We start from the raw sequence: 22998 nt of genomic DNA on the forward strand, positions 1-22998 counted from the left end.
TTTTTAAGATTTATAAAGCTTAGATTTTGTGAAGTTAAGCAATAGTTGTATAAATCAGAATATTATGGGCCTATTTTGTTTATCCTCATGAGTATGCAGATGTTGGCACTAGGGCTGGAATGATTAGTTGACTAATCGACTGTTAAAATAATCGGTGACTATTTTAGTAGTCGACTAATCGGTTTGAGTCATTTTTCATAGAAAAGTACTATAAAAGTACCCCAAAATACCCCTACTGCAGCTTCTTACGGTCAAATATTGGCAGCTTTACACACTCTCCCATGACGGTGAACTAAAACCCTTTGGCGTGAGTATAAAACAAGACATTAGATGACGTAATTTTGGGGTTTGGGAGAAACAGACCGACATTTTTCAACATTTTAACACATTTTTTGATGAAATGATTAGTCGACTAATCGAAGAAATAATTGATAGATTAGTCGACAATGAAAATAATTGTTAGTGGCAGCCCTAGTTGGCACCGTGGTCAGTTAGTGTATACAGCAGTATATTACTGTACATAGCTTTGGTGCATGCAGAGATTGTAGATTCTCTTAATTGTACATTCATTTATTCGTTCATTTCCATAACTGCTTATCCTGTTAGGGGTTTTGACATGGCTGGAGGCTTTCCCAGCTGACACTGGGCAGGAGGTGGGGTACAGATCGCCAGATTATCACATGGCTGACACATAGAGACAGACAACCATTCACACTCAGGGCTGACATTACATATGTACAATGTAACTCACACCTATGGGCAATTTAGAGTCACCAATTAACCTGCGTGTCTTTGGACTGTGGGAGGAAGCTGGAGAAAACCCTCACTGAAATGGGGAGAACATGCAAACTCCACACAGACGGGGTCCCCCACCCCGTTTGAAACCAGGAACCCTCTTGCTGCCACTGCACCACCTATGTTTGTACAGACATGTAAAAACTTGTCAAAATCAGCTGAGGACAGTTGTCTTTTACTTGCATGAACTTGTAATAATAAGATGTTCATCATGAGGTAAACTAATTTTACTATGAAACAAATCATGCATAGAGGAGTTATATGTGACATAGGATTATTTTAAGTACTGTACAGTATGTAGCTATGTAACTTTATCCCAAGGAAATCTGACCCTTAGTCCCTGTAAAGAGCAGCTATTTTTAGAGTTTGGCCACTTCAGTTTAGCTTAAAGGTGACATATAATGTGTTTACTTATTTTCTGTCATATGTATAATGTAACAGTGTTGCCACTATAGTTTCAAATAGTGATGCAAACATATGTAAAATGATCCACATGAGCTAAACCTCAGATTTCAGACACTCTGGGCCGAATTCACAAAAGGATTGTGTGGCTTTTGCGGCCGCTAAACCAGTAAAAATGGAGCAAACAGATACCGTCTAATTCACAAAGCACGCGCAGAGGGTGAAATGCTCCACTAACTGCGCTGCCAAGCAGATTGCGTCTCAGTGCTCCGGTGTTATTTGCATGTATATAATGAGGTAATATGCATATATTTGGCGCAAAAGTTACCCCTGTCTATGCAAATGAGCCTCATTGATAAACAACGTCTAATTCACTAACACCAGCACTAATAGCCACACGCAGTTTGAGTGAAGTAAATAACATCTTTAGAAAGCTGGTGGAAACTGGGCGCTCCTCTGTGGAAGCCTCCCAGACTTTCCAGTGATCGTGGCAGCAGTGATCGTCTGTTAAATCAGTCTGCGGTCATTCTCAAAACGCACTTCTGTCACGCACTTCAGAAGCAACTTTCAATAATTTATTTTACGAAATGGGGGAAACAAACGTGAACAAAAACGGTTCCATAATTCATATTAAATTCAAAAGATAACGAAAAAAACAGCTACAAGTGAGAGGGAATAGTGATAAAATGGTCAAACTTGGTCAAATCCACAGCCTCAACCCATCCGACACTGTTAGACTGACTCACCAGCAGACATCACTACATGAGGGTATATAGTATTCAGTACTTTGCCAAACAAAGTCTGCCATTGTTCTGCCACAGTGTTCTTGGTGCAAGGTCAGCATTTATACTTTGCCATGTGGCTAATTGCAATCAGGGGGAAATCAGGGGCAAACTGCACGCAGCTGCCAAACTTTGTGGGCGTGTTTGCGCTGGTATATCATTAGCGCAATATCCTTTGTGAATAGGACGTTAAGACGGAGCAAACTGCGGGTGCAAGTGAAGTGCAATTCAAGGTGCTATCAGTGGCCGCAGTTCATTCTTTGTGAATTCGGCCCTCTGAGTACTGTTTCCCATTTGTTTCTCTACATTTGAGACAAGCTGACATCAGCTCGTGACAGATTTCCTTATATGGTCATCTGCTCCAGGCACGCTACTGCAACTGCAACACTGCTACATGTAGCTCCATGCTAATGTCAGGACAACGTGTTACTTTTGTTGCCCACGTTGTTTAATTCTCCCCAGTTTTGGATCATTTTCCTGCTAGGACATGTTTAGTTGTGAAGACTGCTATTAGATACAGTCAACTGCAACTTGTAGGTACATGCTAACATTGGTGAAAGATGTAATCGTGGTTTCTGATGTTGTTGATTTCTCCGTGATTTTGGATCATATTCCTGCTGGAATGTGTTTGTTTGTGAAGATGTTGGTCAGGAAGCTTTTATTGGTGATTTTTCATGGTAGAAAGTACAGTTATGCTCTATTGCAGTCGTTCTCCAGCTGCAATGACAGTGCAGAGACACAGAGATTCAGAAGACTTGGAGACACTGACCAATCAGAGCAGAATGTGCTTTTCTGAGAGGGGGACTTAAAGAAACAAGGGCTAAAACAGTGTTCCAGACAAAGGGTAGATACAGGTGTTCCAGCACAAACAGTATGAGAAAAATAGTGTGTGTTTTTTTTCTTTTTACATTAGAGCATGTAAACATCTTCTTGGATGGTAGAAAACAAGCAGAAAATGAGCATGAGAGACCCGCTTTTAAAGTCAAGAGCAATCCAAGTAAAGACACAGATACCAAAGACAAACAGTGTGTCTTACTTGGATTGCTCTTGATTTTAAAAGCGGGCCTCTCAGGCCTTCTTGACTTCTTTGTTTGGGCAGCTTTTCTGTTGACAGACTGGTGAGGAATTGACGTGCTTTAAAAAAGCAAGACATCTGGCAGCCTGTTAAATGTATTTCTGTACTTCTATATAATATCAAGATTATAGATATCCAGATTTGAACTCTGCCATCTGTATGCTGGTGCAGAGATGCTTGTTTGAGTGTGATTTCCAAACCGACAGATTTTGCCCATCAGCCCCTCTTCTCCACTGATATATTGATACTTCCGAGACGGCTGCAGCAACAACCTGCGGCTGAAATATGTCTGTGCACAGCTCATCACAGTCTGAACTAAACAACATCAACTGAGAACTCGGGAACAACATAAATACTTTATCAATACTTTGAGAGTGAGTCTGATGAGGATTTAGAGAGTCTGTAAAAGTAAAGTCTCTCTTAAGAAATGTTGCTTTACTTCAGTGTTATCGTCGTCCCCAAGCAGCAGTTTGTGACTAAATTAAGACAAGAAGCCTATTGTTTTTCAGGGGTAGTTGTCTCAATCTTAAGTTCTGAGGTTTATGTTAAGATGTCCGTTCATATTTTGGAAAACTGGTCAAAAGGAGTGTGTTGAATTTTTCCAAGATGCATGATTGTCACAGTAAAATTACTTTCTTTTTCACCTCAGAAATGAGACATTCACTTATGGCAGTCCTGTACATGCCCTTGACATGGTATCCAGTAATGATATGCATGCTGTGCAGTATTAAGCTATGCTAGGAGCGTAGCTTGAGGGAAGGCATGGTCTGTCAGTTGGTCCACCACTTTGATGCAGACTAAAAAAATACCTCAACAACTACTGGATGGTTTGCAGTTTGGTACAGACCTCAGGTTCTCAGAGGATGAATCCTACTGACTTTGACTGTCGGTGATTCTCTCACTTTTCCTCTAGCGCCACCATGAGGTTAACATTTGTAGTTTTTAATTAAAGGGCCAGTGTGTAAAATGGGTTGGAAACAGTGACATCAGTGGTCAAATTCTAGATTGCAGGGCTCACTCGCTCACCCCTCCCGTCGGGTAAATGACGGTGGCCTCGTAGGGACAAAAAGCCATGCGCATGAGTTTTTCAGGAGTAGGTCTATCTAGCCACGAGGTGAATGTTTATTTAGAAATCTAAGCCATGTTACGATATTTTAATGAATCCCTCACGAGCAGGAGACCAGAGGAGCGTTCGGGAAAAAGGCCCGTTTATTTGAGCACTCCAAAAACTCCGGTAACACTCCAGGGGGTAAAAGACTCCGTCCCAAACTCTGACTCTTCTGGCGTAACAGACACACTTCAAACTTTACACACATACTCGTTTACCATACTGAGTGGGGACCCTCCTCTCTCTGCTCCACCAATCTCCAGCCCGCACATTGACTGACAGCGTAGCCTGTAAACAGAGCTCAGCTGTTTATTTAGCCTAGCGATATCTCCGGACTATAGTAGCTGCAATGGACGACTTTGAACGCGATTTTGAAGAGTTTCTTGTGGCGGACACAGACCCAGAGCCATACCTGTTTGAGCCGGAGCATACAGATGAGGAACTTGGATGCTGAGCGGGCGAGAAGAAAGGCTGAATGCACAGAATGGGATTCGGTGCTACTGCTGCCATCGTTGGGGAGATATATCATCAGGAGGAAAAGCGCCGCAAAGAGTGCATCACTAGGAGTGAAGTTGCGTCTTCTTTTCCTTGTAGATGACGGTTCGGGTTCATTCTCTCCTGTTGCGTGGTAAGTGTGGTCCATTCGCAAACTTTATAACTAAAAAAACTTTTCACTACTCTCTATCGACGAACTACTAACACTCTCTGCTGTTTCCTCCTCCTTCTCCCTTCCTCCCGCTGTCTTCGTTGGTTTATTTATACACGCAAAACGCGTTCTCTGGCTGGCTGGATTGTCCGCTCGGGCTGCCTTACATACATGGCGGTGCAAGATGGCGACCTCTCTAAAGCAAGGCCCTTGCTATATATATATATATATATATATATATATATATATATATATATAAAAGCATAATTATAAGGCTACGAAAACCAAACAAATTTTATTTTATAGCGATTATACACTTGTATAAACATATTAATGGGTAGAATATTCAGATTCAGATTCAGATTGACAATAAACCATGCCAGATATTACACACTGGCCCTTTAAATGTCTTGAACTCCTGTATTGCATGCAATTAAAGTTGGTACAGATATCCACGTCCCCTTAGAATCAGTTGATCAGTGACAACGACATTCTGATGAGCCTCAATTACACTTTGTTCATTAATAAGGGCTGTCATTTTATGTTAGCATGCAGATGTTAGCATCAAGCTTAAAGCCCCAGTACAGGCTACCAGCTAGCATGGCTGTATGTCTAAAAAGTTTGCTGCAAAGCTGCTGCTGTTTCAACCTATGCAGTCCATCCTAAATGACAAATGTTTGATGCTAGAATGGACGGTCTTGAGGGACAATGGAGGGGGCACATTATGGATCCCTAGAGGACGAAATGTTGTGGACACTGGAGGAAAGCTGACAGAGGGCCCTCCGGTGGAGGAGCAGAGCAAAGCCTCTGTCAGTGGGGCTTGCTGGAGGCTGCTTCGGGCCTGTGGGATAGAGCCAGGCAGCTGAGAGTCAAGCCAGAACCTGCAGAGCGTGCTGGAGGCTTTACCAGGGCTGAAGAGGCAGTCCCAGCGGGTGAGAGGAGAGCCAGGGTCCGCAGAGCATGTTGGAGAACCAGAGGGACAGCAGGAGGTCTGCAGGGTCCATGCCCACAGCTGGGTGCCTGCTGTCCATTGTCCTCACAGCCCTGGATGTGGAGCCTTGGCTCTTCTCTCCTCACTCCGTCTGTGACTGCCTCTCCAGCCCGACACTCTTGCATTGTCTTGTGCAAGAATGGACAACTGATGACACAACCACCAATCACAGCAGAGTGCCCATATGTCCCTCCAGATCATCCATTCCAGCACCAACCAAAACAAATATGTAAAAAGTGCCTAACGATTTTCAATGCCAGTGAGGTTTTACGCCATCTCATTTGTCAGTTGTAATTTCATTCCTCTCTGTAATTGAGATACATTGTTGTGGTAGTGATTCGAGGCTTCTTCTTTCTCGATGAAGTCCTATTCAGTTATCCAGCATATCTAACCTAAGTGGGTCTGCTTTAACCAACTGTGAGGTATGTTAAAATGAGCAGTCTGCAGCTCTTTTTAAAAAAGAAAAGCTTACAGGACTTGGTTTTTAGATATTTTTGATTAAATCATTTGATTCATTCAACATAAATTCCATTAAAATACTTGAATGGAAATGCCAAGTCACATCTATCAGTTTTCATGTCAAATATGTATAAACATTTCATTTCTATGTAATGTAATGTATGTAAAGTATGAATAAGGTTGTCAATCATTAGCAGCAGAGATGCATTGTGGTTCGACATGCTGTCCCATAACCATGAGGTCATATGTTTTGTGGCTGCACACTGTAAATCAGCCAGTCCTATAAGAGCATCAGGCAATTACATTAAACAGTAAATTCTGATCCCGTCCCAGATATAGATTTTGTTATATAATATATTATGTAATGTATGCTAATAATTAGTTTTCTGATGCATTAAAGAGTTTAGCAGATGTGGCTGCTCTCTGAGTAGTCTCTCACAGAGGGTTGAGAGAAGCTCTTGCAGTGATAAGCGACTCTTACTGTATCTCTCCTTTTGATGAAGTTGATCGGCAGCGCTAAAGTGCGATAACAGCAGGGTTGATTTCACTTTTGGCGATGTGTTCGGGTTGATATCAACGCTGGTTTTAGCCTTGTCATCGAGCAAGCACACAAGGGCCGACTCCATGGCTTGAAAACCCTTCTTTTATGCTTACTTTCATCTATGATGGGCTTTTACTTTTTCATCTAGTGGAGGAGCATTACAGCTCGTAATGTGATTAAATCAGAACACAGTCACCCCAGAAAATATAGGTAGGCTTTCTGTCAGTTTCGTTGTGGAGAGTGCCAGTGTTGTAATAAATACGTCTGTTATCATAACATCTTGGCTTTGCAGTGAACCTCGTAAAGTTTACATATAGACCCTAAAGTTCTGTCACCTGGAAATCGATGATGGAATTGAGATGCTAATTTACTGGGTGTTACTGAGACTGTAATATTACAACATGGCAGAGGTACACTTGTTCTCTCTGTAGGCATCAAGTTTTAATACCGAGATATGCCCTGTGAGGTCAGACGCAATCTGTGCCACCATCGTGTGGAATCGATTTTTATGGCGTTGGCATGGCAATCTTTCCTCTCCTTTCTTTTCAGTGATTTTCCTCATCTTTTTTTTTATTTTCAGAGAAAAGTGCTCAAACTCCCTGCGAGCAAAATCATGTCCTAATGTTTGCAAACACAGGCAGAGTGCAGGGATGTGAGAAATCGAGGAAAAGTTTACTAAAGCATGAATCAATTTTTTGACTGTTGGTATACTAAGGAGCTGTAAGACACAAAATCTGAACTGGCAGTGTGTTGTCTTTGGTTTGTTTGTTTTTTCTCAGTGATTAAAGTTGGAGATGGCTCAGTTGTCATCACAGTTTGAAACTTTGGTCACATGATATGTGATCTTTATTTCTGATACAAGACTTTGATGTCACTTAGTCACTTATTTGTTTAAACACTTACAGATTGGCTTTTGGCAGTTGTCATCAGTCGTCATCTTTTGTTGTCCACTGACTGGACGCTGACCGCTGAGTCATCTCGGTGACAACTGAGCAAACTCCATCCGCTGTTTAAGACTATAGTCGTCATTTAGGGCCATTAGTCGACCAGTCACCCGCATGTTTAGGATATTAATGTATTCATTAAATGTTTTGGGCGAGGCAACACAGTGGTTTGAGTTGAAGGTGTGAGAAAGAATAGTATCAGTAACATTGTTAACACTGTGCTACATTACAGAAAAATACAAAACCGTACTAATGAAGGCCTATATTTTATCTCCAAGTGCATGTCACACACTGAGCGAGCCGCCTGTTAATGATGCTGTGGGCTAATGGGCATGTAGCTACTTCCATGTTTCAGATGATACGTCATGTTTGTAGTCGACCAATGAAGATGAGTTTACATATCACCTTGGGTTCATCCTTCACCTTCTCAAAATGATCCCACACTTTGGATTGCCCGACATGTTATTAACTAGCCTGTGGAATAACCGCAGGTACCAGCCCTGGAAATTAACCTGACTCCTGTCTGACTGCTGTGCGTGGCCACTTCCTGTGTCTGTCCTTTCAAATTAAATCCCCACACGGTCCAGTCATTTAGGTTTTGATTTATTTTGACAAGGTGCAGCCCCTAATAGAGTTTCACGTTTGTTTGTTTTTCTTCTGCAACTAAGTGACCAATGAAATCTTGCCGACTAATGACCTTTCAAGTTGACTAACATTTGGTGGACTATTAAGGAGCAGCCCTAGTTGAAAACTCTCCAAAAAGTGACTTCAGCATTTCTACATGTGCATTGTTGGTCTGCCCCCCTCCTGTGATCATGGCTGCAACCAACATTTGTTTTCATTATCAATTAATCAGTCAGTTTTTTTCAAATGAATCAATAGTAGTTTGGTTTTTAAAATGTCATAAAATGGTGAAAGATGTCATCCTCAAATATCTTATTTTTCAACAACTCAAAGGTATTCAGTTTGCTGTCATAGAGTAATAGAGAAAGCAGAAAATATTCACATCTAAGAAACTTGAATCTGACAAATTTTCCCTTAAAATACTCAAAGGGATTTAGTCATTTTCAAATTTGTTAGTGATTAATTTAATAGTCAACAACTAATTGATTAATTGATTAATTTTTGCAGCTCTACTCAGGTGCTCTCTCTCTGTCTGTCCCTCAGCCCTCCAGGTTAACCTACCTCACTGTGGCTTGTAGTAATCTTCAGAAGTCCTCTTTCCATGCCAATATCAACACACATCTGAAATGAAATTTACGTAGTCAGTGACAAGCTGATAAACATTATTCATCCTGAGGGAAATTTGCTGTGCAGCAGTCGCAATACAAAGTTGGAGAGGTAAGGTGCAATAAGCAAATTTGGTCAATGCCAGAAATGTAAACAGGATAACAGTAATTGTCATTGTCTTCCTGTTGTAGTCTTTACGCACAGTTTAATACTGCTGCATTAAATGCAATCAAACTCTAGCGTCATTGGTTTCTGCTTCCACTGTCTGGTTCTATAAACTGTTTTTAGACTTTACAGTTGCTCACTCATTTGCTTCTCAGGATTGCAGCAGACCTTTTATTAAACCACAGAGTGGATCTTTTTAACCCGGCAGAGTCACTGGAGGATATTTTTAAACCTGCTTGAATCCAGCAGGGTTAGTCATCATGTTTGTTCTTTGGTTGTTGGTTCAAAGAGGTTTCAGACGAACGTGGGCCTATCGAGAATGTAAAGGTACAACATGCCGAGTGGTACGGGGGGGAATATGCACTCTGTTACCTCTGTTACCAAAGTGTATGCACCCAGTCCAACAACGAGATAGTTTACAATGTCTGGATACGTGAGCGGAGGAAGTGCACATTCTTGTGAGCGCGACATCTCAAGAACGCCTTGAGGGAATCATTTCAAATTTGGCACAATTGCCCCCTTTGACTTAAAGATGAACCAGTTTGATTTTGGTCATCCTAGGTCAAAGGTCAAGCTCACTGTGACCTCATCTGTCTCATGAAAGCAATATCTCAAGAATGCCTTGAGGGAATTTCCTCAAATCCAGCACAAATGTCAGCTCGGACTCATGGATAAAATTATTAGAATTAGGTGGTGAAAGGTTGCTGTGACCTCATAAAACATGTTTTTGGCTATAACTTAAGAACTGATTGGCTAATTATGACAAAATTGCACAGAAATGTCTAATAGGATAAAATGATGAAGTTGATTCATTCCTTTCCAATGAATGAATAAATGAATGATGACACTAAGCATCCAAAAAGTCAACGGTCAACTGACATCATAAGGTTCTGCAAAAACACTTTTCTTGCCTTTATTGAATGTCTTATCTCAGGAACAGAAGCGGAGACATTGATCAGATAATGGATCGGCGACTCTAATCTTGGGTGTCCACACTGAAACTGTGGTGATTGTATGGATCTTCTGTGCTGCTGGGGGGAAGATGTGTGCAAAGCATCCATGTTTTCACAGACTTGGATGTAAACTAGAAGTGCAACTCAGCAATTCTAGTTTTCCAATTAGATCTGGCATACTTTATATGTGGTGCTAAATCAGATACATATCTGATCACTGGCCATGTGACTGCTGTGAGTGCGGTCATATCGGAATTCGTGTGTGTTTTTCCTCAGGCGTCCATGGTTTTTCAACATCATAAGTCACTGCACAGGCACAGATCACTCACCATACAATATCAGAGTGGTCTGTTGCATCTGCAGTGTGCTGTTTCAGTGGGTCATTTCAAACATAAATGTGAACATTCTAGGCAGAAAGATCAAACTGGGGAAAAATCAGAATTGAGCATTAAGCCCAGTAATGCCAATGTAGCTCATGTTTATCGTGTACCAAGCAGCACAGCCAGCCACTTCATTTTGTTTTCAGGAAACCTTTGCCTAAAGTCATCGGATGAGATATTCTAAGCCATGTTTAAAGATAAGCAAGGTGCAGTGAAGGTGTAGTGTGCTGAACAGGCTGACCCTAACAACAGCAGAGTGCAGGGAGAGTGTCTCTGAAGTTAGCACTGAGATTAATGGAGGTGCTCTTTTGCAAAACACAGAGAAGAACAGACTCGTATCTATTGGAAACATTGCCTTTTTACGTTATCTCAACTTTTTCTACTCTTTGTATTATTAAATGGAAACAAGCCATAGCAGCGTGTGACATTTCCAGATGGGGCTTTATCTGATTTGCTCTTTATCAATAGGATGTCGACAGTGGTGGTTGTTGTTGTTGGCCGCTGCGATAAAAGGGCCAATCAGCTTATCTAGCATTTAAGACATGCAGCCAGAGAATGACCTCAGAGATGGAACGAGTCCAACAAACGAAGCATCGTTACTGGATGTCCATGACTGTAAAATGGCGGTCTTACTGTAAAAGCGTCCTCTCCCCCTGTCCTCGTGCATCGCCTTCTCGAGCAGACCTCATTAGTGGGAGACTGCAGGTGTTCCACTCCAGTTGAGTGACGACCGATTTCATTAGCTGCTTCAAGTGCTGATCTGCCCTCTGATGCGACAGCGAGAGACAGACTGACTGCTCACATGCCTCATGTGTACCCATTGGTTCACTCCACGCCGCCCTTGAGTTAAGTAACCGGGACAGAGATGCTTTAGAGGAATTTTCACGGTAAGCATTGAGGTGATTAGGATTCAGGCTGGGTAGCACCAGAGTTCACCTTGGGCGTTAAACAGTTGTTGGCTCTATTCGGACCGGGACGCTGGGACAGCTACTGCTGATGATACAAACGGACGGGCGCAGGAAAAGAGTTGAGGATGAGGTGAAGACAGACAGTGAAGGAGGAGGAGGAAGAAGACAGCGCCAGGCCTGTTTCTCCGTCCTGTTTCCGTCGCGTACAAACGCAGGCAGACACAGACCCCGGAGCTGTGACTTTGAAGTGGTGTCTTTGATTAAGGAGTTAATTAAAGAAAAGCTGCATGCTAGTGAGCAGATAACTTAGACGAGAGAAAGGAACAGGCAGAGAGGAGAAAAGGAACAGATATGGAGTGGAGAAGTGATATTGGCAGCTCATCAGTTTCTGAAGTGCCACAGTGTCGTTCCTGTGATTGGCAGAGAAGCCAGCTGGCACACCGGGGACAGATATAAAAGCTGTAAAAGAAAAAAACATTAAAAACCTGCCACCCACGTGTGAACGGGGCGCACTTTCTGCCCTGCTGCAAGCTGTGGTGTTAGTGCCACAAAGCATTAATGATAATGGATGATGGTGGGACAGAAGGAAGAGGGAAGGATGGTAATTTATACATTTGGGAAGAAAAGACTGATGGTTGGTTCAGTGTATGTGGGTGTAATTAATGTTCTTGTTCTTTTTCTGTCCGCCATGATTGGTTTCCTGCCTTTGTCTCCTCTCTAACCCTCCTCCTGCTCCTCCGTCACCTCTGGGTCTTTGCGGTTATCTCCCGCTCTCTCTTCCTATCCATCACTTCTTCCTCCTACTCTTTCTGTTATCTCCTTCTCCTTCATCAACCACCACGTTCTTACAGTCTACAACTCCTGCCATGCTAAACATCAGCCTTCACCAGCCTTCTTCCTCCACATCAAACTCTTTTCCACCTTCTTCAATTTTGCTGCTCTGTCCGTCCAATCCGCCCTCTTTCCTCACATCTTTTGCTCTCCCTCGCTCCCTTTCTATTCCGCAATCGCTCTTCGTCCTCACTCCTAACCCTCCTCCTTTTCTTTGTGTTGTTCTCCTCACTCTTTTCTTATTTTTCACTTCTCCTTTCCACCCTCTTCCTTTTCTTCTCAATTCCTTCCTCATCCCTCTCTGAGCTGTCTCCCCACCTCTTTCTTTCCCCCAAAAAGCTTACATCACAGCTGCTGACAGCTGCTCCCTGACCTGTTCTTCACCTCTTAAGATCTTCCTCGTCGACCTTTTTCTCTCACTCCATCACCCGCAGTGAAACAAATTAAAATGTCTTCTCCATCTCTTGTCTTCTTCCTCTCTTTTCCTCCATTTATCTTCACAAGCCTGGGTTTTATAAAGGTGTGGCGGGCTCACAGGTGACCCTCTCCAGCCTGGTGAACCAGTCGCGGGCCATGCTGGAGGAGCAGGCCCGCCACTTGCTGACGGAGGCGGAGCGGCAGACCATGGGCTACTACGTGGAGGAGTACCGAGAAGGACACATCGGAGTGGAGCAGCTCGTCGTGGCGCTGTTCGAGCTGCTCAACACGCACGCAAAGGTGAATGACAAGAGGGGCTTGTTTGAGAAAGAAGAGATCAAAAGAGAATCAATTTTCTTTATGCAGGACTCAGTGCTCCTGTACAGTCTGTGTGTGTGTGTGATTGCTGTGAGCTTTGAATTGAAGTTTTCGGAGCCCTTCTGAGATTTATGCCAGGGCTTTTTGCCGATGCTTACAGTACTGTTTTGTTTTTCCCTTCGTCCCCGGCTCTTATTTTCTCGCAGTCTGCAGTAGTTCACCTTGTAAAAAAACACAATAAATCAAAGGCATTTTATTTCAGTTTTCTCAAGTACACTGCTGTATCACACACCCACAGAAAGCTTCTCCAGCTGCCTACTGCTGTTTTTAGAGCTACTTTAAAACCTGCTTGTTGGATGGGTTGTTTTTGGTTAAGTGTTTTGAACTGTACAAAGTTGCAACGGGAATTAACCTAGAATAAGAGGAGGGTTTGAGCTTGCTTTAAATGAAGTGAGGACTTTCAACTTAATCCTACCAGCACTGCACAAAACTCAATTTGATAATTTAAAGCTCCTGTGTAGGATTTAGGGGGCTATATTGTCAGAAATTTAATCTAATATGATAAGTGGATTTCATTAGTGTATAATCACCTGAAAATAAGAATCATTGTGTTTTTGTTGCCTTAGAATGAGCCATTTATATTTACATAGGGAGTGGGTTCTCGTCCATATAGTCCACCTTTTGCAACACTATGTTTGCACAGTAGTTAAGAACAGACAAACCAAACATTTTTGCATTGGCCAATGTAGTTAGAAGCTGCTTTATTCAGTGATAATACTGGTTTAAATTATGAGGTCCATTTATTTTGGAGAGGAATAGACCTCTGCGGGTAATTTGGCTTCCTGTAAAAACCTCCTGAACAATCAACACTGAAGGAAACCTATTTGGGAGTTTACGTTTAGCATACAGGGGACTTTTCAACTGGGTGCAATCTGCAGTTATCACCCCTAGAGGCCACTGAATCCTGCACATTGCTCCTTTAAACCAAAGTTGCTGTGTAAATCGTGATAATATAAAGCCATAATGAATGAACTCTATCTAAAAATATGATTGTTAATTGCTGTTTGCAGCAATAGGTTTGATACTGAGCATGAACTGGTAATATAAATGTATCAGTTCTGGGCCAGTACTGATGTGTAAAGTTAGGGCTGGGCAGTATACCGGTTTGTACCGAAAACCGGTATTTATTTTTGTTATGATATAAATGTTTCATATACCGCAATACCGGTGAATAGCCCAAACAACGTCCGGAACGTGCCCGGCGGGAAAGTGTTTCAGCGGACACCCATTTCACCGCTGCACACCACAGGCACGCTTGAGCGGGTGAGAGTGAGAGCATATAAAAGTTTAGAGGCGAGAATGGCTGCCGGAGAGAGTCCTGAAAGCAAAGCAACTGTACACGGTGACCCAGAAGAACTCATACCAAAAGAGCAGTGTTTCCCCTACATGCAACTAGCAGCGGCGCACCGCCGTTTACAATTCTCCTCTGCCCTCTGTATCGCGCACGGCACAGTTTCGCCCCGATGCGCGCGCACACACAGACAAAGCGCATACACACAGGTAAGCACACGAGAGCACGGCTCGGGCCGCATTTTCCTGACCGAAAACGACCCGTCCCGAGTCCGAGACAGTTACGGCCGGGCTCCACCGGGCATGTCAGCGGCGCGACACATCTGCAGCGCGAGTCCCGTAGCAGCTCGCCCCCCTGTTAATCAGTGGCTCCACCAGCAACGGGAGCGGCGCGACAACCCCCGTCTCTCGCGCGACAGCTCTCTATTTTAGGCGGCTCTTCTATTTTTGTTGCGCTATGCTCCCCTACGCGACCCTCCAGCAGATAAAAACTACATGAAATAGTGTGTTAAACGAGCACAATGTGTTTTTAAATGAATAAACCATTATCAGAGGTGATATGTGATGATTTTTTTCATGCATTTACCCGTGTTTATTGGTGACATTGTGTAAATGTCCGTGGCGGACATTTGAAAGCGAGCAGATGACAAACAGTACAGTAAACTTGTAGATAACTCAAATATATGTAATAACTTAGGTGCAAAATGCTTTAACATTTCATGTAGCCTCTCAGCTCGGCAAACGGTAAACAACACCGCTGGCTTCTCTACGTGTGCTTCCGTACGCAGTCAGTGGAGCCCAAATGACTGGAGCGAGCGCGTGTTGCGTTCAGTCGTTGTCAGGTAAATAACAAATTCCGGCACTTGAATAGGCCATAGCACAACACCGCAGCACGTCAAGTTGGCCAAGTCTGAGCAAAATACCATGAAATAGGCCTACCGTGAAACCGATATGATTTTTTCTTAAAACCGTGATATGAAAATTTTGTCATACCACCCAGCCCTATGTAAAGTAATAGTTTGCCCAATAGTGAATGCCGATACCAACAGCGATAATTTTGTTGTTGTTGTTGTTTATTTATCATACAATGCATCTCCTCTTGCGAATATGAATGAAAAAAATGAAAAAAGAAATCACCAATACCTCATAGCCTTCTTTTCAGTAAGATGCATGTTATCTTCACAAAGATCAGCATATCTGCCTCGTTGCAGCTCAGTCTATTGTTCTTCTCATCCAAGATGTGAGACACAGAGCTAAAAGCTGCTCACTGAAAGCAAGCGTGAAGACAACCACATGTGAGCATGGCAGCCGTTGCTCTCTTACATCATGCCAGAGTCAGATCCAGCTAATGGCTTCTCCTCTGAATCAGCAGCTGGGTATCCTGTGCTAGCTCCTGTTGTCTGAGTCCAGCTGCAAATAACCAAATAACTGATGTGACACAACAGATAAACATCAGCCACCGCCATCAGTGAATGTCATGTTATTTGGTAAATGGAAAATGGAATTACATTTGTATGTGCCATTCTAGTCTTTCAATTACTCAAACAGCTTTTACATGTCAAATACACACACATTCATACACTGGTGGCTGAGGCTGCCATACCAGGTGCCACCTGGTACTCAGTTTAACATTCACATGCACTCACACACAGGTGGCACAGACATCAGGAGCAATTTGGGATTCAGTGTCTTCGACATGCGGACTGGGAGAGCTTGGGATCGAAATGCCAATCACACTAATAGTGGACTCTACCTCCTGGGCCACAGCTGCCCCGACTGCCGATAGGTTGATGGCAGTCAGTATCAGCTGGTGGCTGGTGAAATGCAGCCTCGAAAACATAAACGCATGTCTCTCTTCTTTGTAAAACACTCTTATGGTAGAAGTGTTTTTAAAGGACAACAAAAGTCATTCAGAATCATCACAAAATTCAGAGTAGAGATGAGTTTTCCCTTATTTCCCCAAGGGAATGCTCTCATTTCTCTTAGTTGGTACAACACACCCAAAGTCTGTTGCATTATATCATTGCCTCCCCCTATGTCTCTCCCCCTCTGTCTCTCCCCCTCTGTACGTTCCCTCTCTCAGTTCTCTCTACTGTCAGAGGTGCGAGGCCTGGTCACCCCACAGGACCTGGAGCACTTTGACGGGCTGGTGCTGAGACGTGAGATCCAGGCTCTGAAGGCGCGACAGGGGACAGCTGGAGTGACGGCACTCCAACCAGACTCCCTGTCCATGGTGTCATACCCAGACACCTTGACCTCGTCGTCAGCCAGCTTCATGACGAGCACCACCCTCAGCTCTGCACGGGTAGGCTGCGTTTATCAGTTGAATAACAATCTGGCTCCTCTTGATTTGAAGTCTGCTCCTGTGTTAGTTGAAATGGGCAGAGTTTCTTTTTCCCTTTAAGATTTTTCAGGGTTGTGGGAACATAATATGTGACCAAATCTGGATATTTTTAAACTTAATATTCCATGTGCTACTGTTTTTCTTACATGATTGAAGGTGCAGTAGCAGTTCGGTCTGGTACAAACAATTTTGATGGATGGACCTGAGTGTTTTTATTTTTCTGGTCTGCCTCGCTGTCTGTCTGGATGTGTGTGTGTGTGTGTGAGAGAGAGAGAGAGTGTTGTGTGATGTATTTCCATGGATTATAACAGATTCTGCTGTAGCAGAGATCCAGCTCTGGTGTGGACTTTGTCAGGCTGAACTGTGACACGTTTCAATGCGTTTCCTGTTGAGATTGAAAAGTCTTTCGGCTGATATTTGATAGATTGTGATTTTCTTCCACCTCACCCCCCAAAACCTTCCTTTTGTCCCCATCCCCCCACCCCCACCCCCCTCATAGGAAAGGCTGCTCTGGCTGATAGATATGATGGAGGTAGGAGTTGCTGCTGAAAGTGATGAATGCTTTCCAACACAAACCCACACTTACAGGATACACACTAAACAAGCAGATTTAAAGTTCCCTGTGTGTGCACCAGACACACATACAGTACATACACTCTGACTTTCACCTTGTTTTGTGGTTTTGCAGTGAATTTGTTTGCAGTGTTTTCGTCCTTCTTGCTTTTCCTTTCTCTAACTTGATTTGGACAATAACTGTAGTGCTTTTAAAGAAAGTGATGTGTCTCTATACAGTCACAATGATTAACAGTCCTCATAGGCTAGTGCTGTGACTGTACAGAAAGTCTCTGGCTGTTTCTGCACAGATGAGATCACTGTTACAGAGAGAAAAGATTGTCTTTGAGAAAATTAAAGGTGTGACAAAGGCACAGAAGGGGTATTGTACAGTGAGTGGGACTTTACTGCAAAATAAAGCCCCGTTTCCACCGAGCAGGATGGTACGGTTCAGTTCAGTACGCGCTTTTTCTGTTTCCATTATGAAAAGTTGTGGATGGTACCAATGGAACCGTTCTGTACCATCCACATTTTGGTCCCCCCTCTGTTGGGGTACCTAGCACACAGATCTGGTACTAAAAGGTGGAGCTGTGAACACTGCAGTCTGATTGGTCAATAGAGGACGGTCACTCTGCTCAGAGCTGAGTTGTGGCTGGTTTTTAAGCTCATGTAACCACTGGTCATACTGTGGAGAGTTTCATTAATAGACTGTAAAATCAAAGGATGTTTTGAAGATAACTTAATTCACCAGGCCGACTGCCAGTGACGTAGAAGTTGAAACATTAACTTGTCATGTTGCTCAGTGCACGAGTTGAAAACTTGAATCAATCAGCACACCTTAAATTTCACTGTGACAACTTTGAGCATCACTTTAGTTTTTATGACATACACTTTTAGTAATGAGTGGATCTTCAAGCGTTTATTTATTTTGATTTCGACTGGATTACGTGAACTGTATGCCAGTCCTCACTTGGAGAAAAAAAAAAAAAAGTGTCACAGAGCTTCGTTCCTGTGGGCTCCGGCAACACTAAACCCCTGAGCTTGCCTGAGAAGGACTAAATGCACGAATCAGCTAATTTTATGTATCCCATGGAAAGAGACTCTCACTGCAGCTTGTTTTATTTTGTTCTGAAAATGTCGGCGTGCAGCCTCGTTCTGTGGATGATAAACAAGGTGCAGACTGATAAAGGAGGAAATACAGTGAGTGCTGGACAGAGCAGTGAGTGACAACTACCCTGTCCACATTTAAAAGTATTATTTGTGATGGAAACGCTAGGGTCTAGGTACCATGTCTGAAGGGTTACTTTTGGTTCCAAAGGTACTATACCAGAAGTATTTGGTGGAAACGAGACTTAAACCTCAGACGTTGCCATAATAGATTTTGGCATTGTATGTTTCTGCAAACCACAGATACATTACATCTGTACATTACTATTCAGTGGATAAATTGAAAACTTTACGTTTCTTGTCAACAACACTGTGGCTAATGTGTGGTTACATTTAGGCACAAAAAGCTCTTGATTATGATCAGGAAAAGGTCACGTTTTGACTTACAATACCCTCTATTGGTGGCAGAACTACGTCAGATAATGCAGCAATGTCTCTGTAAAAAACTTCATGGCACTATCTGGGCAGGAAACACAATGACGTCTAGTTAAAAAACAACCACTTTTCATGGTACTATCTGGGCAGGAAACACGGCAATGTCTCGGTAAAAAGCAACCACTTTCCATGGCACTATCATTGGTGGAAACACAGTAATGGATTGCTAAAAAACACCCACATTTGACAAAAAAGCCACTGGAAATGCAGCGATCGGCTGATAAAAAACAACTGGTGTTGGTTGCTAACTGTAGAAAAAAATGCTGTGTTTCACTGTGTTTCCACTGGAGTGCTCTGCAGCTGTCTTGCATAGTTGTTGGTCTTGAACAGTGGTCTTCAGACATCTCACCCAGGTGTCATGCCACCGTTCATCCCCTCCACCTCCTGATGACAAAGTCAGCTCATAAACTACATCTGTTTAGAAACGCTGATATGATAGTATGAAACTACTTAAGTTTGGAGGGGTCATATGGTTGATTAGCCCTTATGAATTGATTACTGCGACTGTAATGACATACTGCAGCCACTCCTCAGAGGACACTTGTCTCAGCCATGCAGTTTAATGCTTTTTCCACTACAGCAAAACACATTAACTCAGCTCTAGCCTTTTAGAGATATACTCCGCAGTGAAGCATACCAAATTCACACTATTTACATTTTTATTTGACCAGGATAAATGTTAAATTGAAATGACAACCGCCCCTCCTCCTCTGTTCTGTGTCTGTTTCTTATCATATTATATTATCTCATATTACCAGCTTACTGGACAGCTTTTAGCTCAGTTGAGCTTACACATGTGCCAAGCACCAAATGTGCTGGTATGTAGTAAATGTGTCAGCATTTAAGTGTTTGGTTATGGATGAAGACGACTGATTGCAGATGAACGCACGCATGCACGCGCACACACACACACACACACACACACACACACACACACACACACACACACAATGTCTAAGCTGACAGCCGAGATAAGCTGTTGACTGTCTGCAGATTTTTCCACCAAACTGTCCCTCTCTTTCAGATGCCTCTGATGGGTTTTCTTTGCCTTTCTGCTTTCCCCTCCGAGAAGCGACATTTACATGTGTGAGAGTGTGTGTGTTTGTGTGTGTGTGTGTGTGTGTGACGGTCTTTATTCTACCCATGTGTCTGTGTGTGTGTCTATTTGTGCTGTTATGGACCCATGGGTGAGTGCTACCACTGCTGTGTAAAGCAGATTAGAGAACTGGGTGGGTTTGTGAGGATAACAACACTGGATTTCGGAGCCACACTCAAAGCCAGGTATACAATCAACTGCATACCAATGCATGTGCACTTGTATACACACAAACACACATTATGAAAATAGACATACAAACACAATTGCAAAACCTCGGATTACAGTCAGTGATGATGTTTTTCTAAGATTCACTGCTTTTTATCAGATAGTTCTTACTCATATCTGTGTGGTTGAGATATGGTTAAGTTTAGGCAACTGAAACTACTTTCAAACAGCCTAAAGAAAGAACCAACATTAATGATGCCTCTGAGACAGGTTGTTAAAGAAACACATGGCTTCTGTGTTCCAGGCTGTGCTCAAACCGACCATATCAAATCAAATACGTGCACATTCCCGGTCAAATACCATGCCATAATTGTAAACCCAGTAGGGTTCAGCCGGTGTTAAAATTTTCCAACCCATTTGATATTAAGCCAAACACCAGACTAAACCGGTGTAACAAATTTTTCCAGGTGTCCCACTTGACTCAGCAGACAACAAGTCCCAAAAGAAAACTAACATCTGATTATCGTGTAACATCGCGTAACATTGTAGCTCTCAGACTGGAAACAAAACCACTTGAAATACAGGTGAATTGCCTCCTTGCTATCTTCCTATATTTATAACCTTCCTTTTTGAAATAGAAAACATAACGTTACACATTGTGACATGTTCTGTAAATGACATACAATAGTAGCCTAGCTTGTTATTAGCGATGGTCATTTACCTAGTAGAAGCTCTTAGCTCCCTGGCGATCTCCCTTCAGTCAGCTGCTACCTTGTTTTGGTTTTTATTGTTAGGTAAGGAGGTATCGTATAGATAATTCCTCATTTCAACTTCAGTGGACATCCTTCAACCATTGTGGCACTTTCAAAGCGAGCAACTGAATTAAAAATTCAGCTCAAAATGGCACTTGCAGTCAGATAGGGCACCTCTTTTGCGTGCTTCAAATCCAAAATGTTGTCATATTAGTACCGTTTTCTTGAGAGACTAACTCTGCCATGTCTCCTCTCGTCACCCCATAAAACATATGAACTATCAAGTAAACAAACACAGCATGTGCCACTCTCCCCCTCCCACAGCGACTGAAATTTGATCTCCTTTATGCTGCCGACACCGGCCTCGGCCTACCAGACACTACCGGCTCCCCTGGTCCATTTCTAAACATAATATTATGTTAATTACGTAGTCATATGGCTTATTACTAATGCAATATGAGTTGGATTTAACGCTGCTACACCCGTCAGCAGAGGTTGGAGACGATGACTACTTCTTAATTTGCAGAACATGTCATAATGACAAAGGCTGATTCATCCAATTTGCATAAAGTTAAATGGGTTTAAGCTCATACACTGGACCAGACCAGCAAAACCAAAAATTGACACAACTCTATCCCTCAAGCAGCAATCTCGGTGTTCAAAAAGTTTTTCAAGTGAGTTTTTATTTGACTCATCTGTTAAGATTTTGTTGAGGCTTAAAGTTAGGCATAATTAAGGACATGGCCACTTTGAGTGATAGGCTGTCTGCAGGTAGTGTCTTCAGGCACTCGGCCAGATCACCCTCTCAGTCCTCCACTGCTTCACCCTTTCGTCCAAGTATGGTCACCTCTGGCTTCAAAAATCCAAGATGGTTGCAAACAAAATGCCAAACTCAAGGAGTCCACAAATCAAAACCTCATGGAGGTTACATCCATTATTTTCATAAGGTTTATGGCAGCTAAAACCAATGCAGATTGTTGATGAGGTTCGCGTACTCCTAGGTAGATGAGTAGGTGACTAAGGAGGAAGTAGGTATACTCTACCTATGTATTCCAATAGCTTTTTGGCTGATAGGTGGCTATACCGTAAATAGCCAGAAAAAGAGGTGGCTATAACTCGTAATCCCCATGGTCAAATTGTTCATTTTTAACAAGAGGGATGCAATGTAGCTTTGATTTTTTTGCGTGCACACATCATCAAATATGACAGCACAGACGTGCAGAATGGATCATGATAAAGAAAAATGGCATGACCTATACCTGCTGCTTTTATAAACACAAATAATGCAGTAGTATTGCTCTTGCAATACAGACAAAAACATTTTAGAGTATAAATAAGAGTAGTTCTGAAATAGCCAGTTATAGATAGTCGTAGATAATTGGTGCTGCTGTCAGGTCCCTGTCCTGATACCTGCCTGGTTTGCACAGTCACTTTTATGCTATAGATATTTTCTCTCAGCCAGTTATAATCTCTCCTCACCTGTGATGACCCTGCATGATCATCCTTGCTGGCCTCTGGTCCGCTGTCTCCTCCCTGACCCTGCTCTTTATATTGTGGCAATAAAGATGAAAAAAAATATGTGCAAAGCAATAGTGAGCACAAGTTCTTATTAAGGTGGAGTGGGTTTATTCCTAGCATGAAACTAGCTAGCAAGCGATTTAACATAGGTAACAATAACATTAGTGTTCTTGTTAACTAGCTTAACTTGATATATTGGCATCTATTAATTAGTCATCATTTAGCTAACATTATCTACATGCAACAGCATTACTAAACTTACACGGTTTGTTTGGAAGAAACTGTGCAAGGGTTTTTTGCTTCTTGCTGGCTGGTTTGCTGAACTGAACATAGTTAACACAGCAGCACTGCCCAGCAGCACATGTCTGGTCTGTGCGATTGATTCTGATCACAACATGATAGCATGTGTATGCGCCTGGTGCCGCCTACTCATGGTGCGTTTAAAGATGGCTCGGAAAAACACGTTACCTCATGTTAACAACAAATTGAACGGTTGCAACGGCTGCAAAAAGTGCGGGGGACAGAGGGCACAGATACGGGAAGTGCGGGGGACATGTCCCCTGACCCCCCCCCCCCCCCCCTCAAATTACGTCCGTGCCTGCACACACAAATTCTAGATTAACAAGGGGGATGGTTTTTGGTCAATTTTCTAACAAAGCCCCCCTCAATTC

The 22998-nt window shown here is 42.8% G+C and overlaps 1 protein-coding gene across 2 annotated transcripts in view; it reads left to right on the forward strand.

Moving 5' to 3' along the window:
- The window catches only part of whrna (whirlin a), a 252726-nt gene that overhangs the window by 204123 nt on the left and 25605 nt on the right, over positions 1-22998 (forward strand). For both annotated transcript variants that reach the window (XM_078161958.1, XM_033647771.2), the window contains exons 6-7: positions 12715-12927; positions 16379-16600. In XM_078161958.1, coding sequence (XP_078018084.1) covers positions 12715-12927; positions 16379-16600 — 435 coding nt within the window. The remainder of the gene's footprint in view (positions 1-12714; positions 12928-16378; positions 16601-22998) is intronic.

This window comes from Epinephelus lanceolatus, chromosome 19, assembly GCF_041903045.1.
Source record: "Epinephelus lanceolatus isolate andai-2023 chromosome 19, ASM4190304v1, whole genome shotgun sequence".
NCBI classification, from domain to species: domain Eukaryota; kingdom Metazoa; phylum Chordata; class Actinopteri; order Perciformes; family Serranidae; genus Epinephelus; species Epinephelus lanceolatus.